General features: G+C 42.5%; 1 protein-coding gene across 1 annotated transcript in view; it reads right to left on the reverse strand.

Annotated features, from left to right (window-relative positions):
- Positions 1–1690, reverse strand: part of tbrg4 (transforming growth factor beta regulator 4) — a gene marked incomplete in the record, with an annotated part of 21452 nt that overhangs the window by 9439 nt on the left and 10323 nt on the right. The window contains 2 exon segments of the mRNA XM_014021851.1: positions 643–787; positions 861–971. Coding sequence (XP_013877305.1) covers positions 643–787; positions 861–971 — 256 coding nt within the window.

Genomic DNA, 1690 nt, shown 5'->3' on the forward strand with positions numbered 1-1690 from the left:
GGTGAGGTTAGGGTTTGTGTCAGGTGTGTAGTCTACCTGGAGGTTATGGTTGGCTATAGAAATGACAGGGAAATGAATGGAAGCCAATGCAAAGTCCCCATGAGGATAGAACAACAAACGTGTGTGCACGGGAGGTGTGGAGCAGAGCCGCGAGCAGAGCGCTGTGTTATTAGGAGAGATGAGACTGTCGGCGGGTGACCATTGATACTGCTGGATTATTTTTATGGAACATGGAAACTTTTAGTTTCAGCGGGCGACCACTCCCCCTCGAACGATCGGTCGCACCAGTGTGACTGGACATTTTTTTTAGTCGCACTATTAGGAAATCTGGCCACATTTGCGACCAAATTGGTCGCACTCTAGAGCCCTGTTTTGTGTATTTCAAGCTGTTGTTAAAAGTAGCACAACTGTGTTTGCTGCATGACCTGTTTCACCTGTTCCCCCATGTTTGTCTTGTATGTCTTCTTGAATGGGTGTTTCTTAACTGCCCCCTCCCCCTTCCCTGAATGTACTTTGTGTCTTGTGAATTTATTTCTGTGAAAGGCGCTATATAAATAAAACTTTTACTCACTCACTCACCTCACTCACTCACCTCACTCACTCTGAACAAACAAAGACTGAGCGCAGGGCGGTGCGTCTTACCGGACATTTTGGTCAAAAGACTTTGCTGACAAAGCGGGATGAGATAGTGAGGTTTGGCCTGCTGTAACACACACAGAGACCAGGCAACATCTGTCCTCAGACATGGCTCCAGGTCTGCGAGGGACTCCTCCATCACATCGTGAACCTTTATGCAAGATGAGTTGAACAATTAGAACCAGCTGTGCACCGTCACCAAACAGTGTTAGATTTGATATCACCTTGCTATAAAACTGCTCTCCTTTTTTGGGCTGGAAGGCCACTCTGGCAAAAGTCATGAGCAGATTGCAGAGCTGGAAAAGGTTGTATATTTGACTGTTTTCTGTGTAGTGCTGTTGAGGAAATRCACACAATGAGTGTGTACGAACACAAAAAAATTAATTCTGATTAATCTGAGATTGCAGGAAAAAAAAAGGTTTTAAAGCAACTGAATCACAGTGTGTGTCCAAATTCAGGAGCTGTGTCCTCTGAAGGCCGATAGCGGCACAGCGATGAGATGAAAACTGTCCAAATTCAAAGACTCCTCACAGATATGTCGAACTGTTCGTCCGATCAGAGGGACGGGTTCGGTGTATCCTTCTCAGCMCACTCCAACCCTATGAAAAGGTTTAATCACCTGAAGAACCGACATAAACCGGAGTTCAGGGAAAGCCATAAAATGYGCACCAAGGCCGCACTGTCCGCTACACGCATCATATTAATTTTTATCTGCTACTCGTGATCAAAGTATTTTATGAGATAAATCTTGTGCCAGCAGGAATTGAATTTGAATCTCTCAGATTGAATCTGAATGTGCATAATTTGAAATTGAATGCATTGGTTTGAAAATGAATTTTACTAAATTGAAACTGAATTTAATGATTTCTATATGAATTAATTTGCTTTGAAACTGTATTTTGGTTTATTAAAAATTCAGTTTGACTACTTTCACATTCAGTTCCAAAATTCAGATTTTTGTGTCACATCCTGGTCCTTGAGAAAGCCAGGCAGAGTAATCAAACACAGATCTACAGATTTATGTTTCACTTTGAAGTTTCCCTTTGTATATAAC

Source organism: Austrofundulus limnaeus, unplaced genomic scaffold (genome assembly GCF_001266775.1).
Source record: "Austrofundulus limnaeus strain Quisiro unplaced genomic scaffold, Austrofundulus_limnaeus-1.0 Scaffold308, whole genome shotgun sequence".
Classification (NCBI taxonomy): domain Eukaryota; kingdom Metazoa; phylum Chordata; class Actinopteri; order Cyprinodontiformes; family Rivulidae; genus Austrofundulus; species Austrofundulus limnaeus.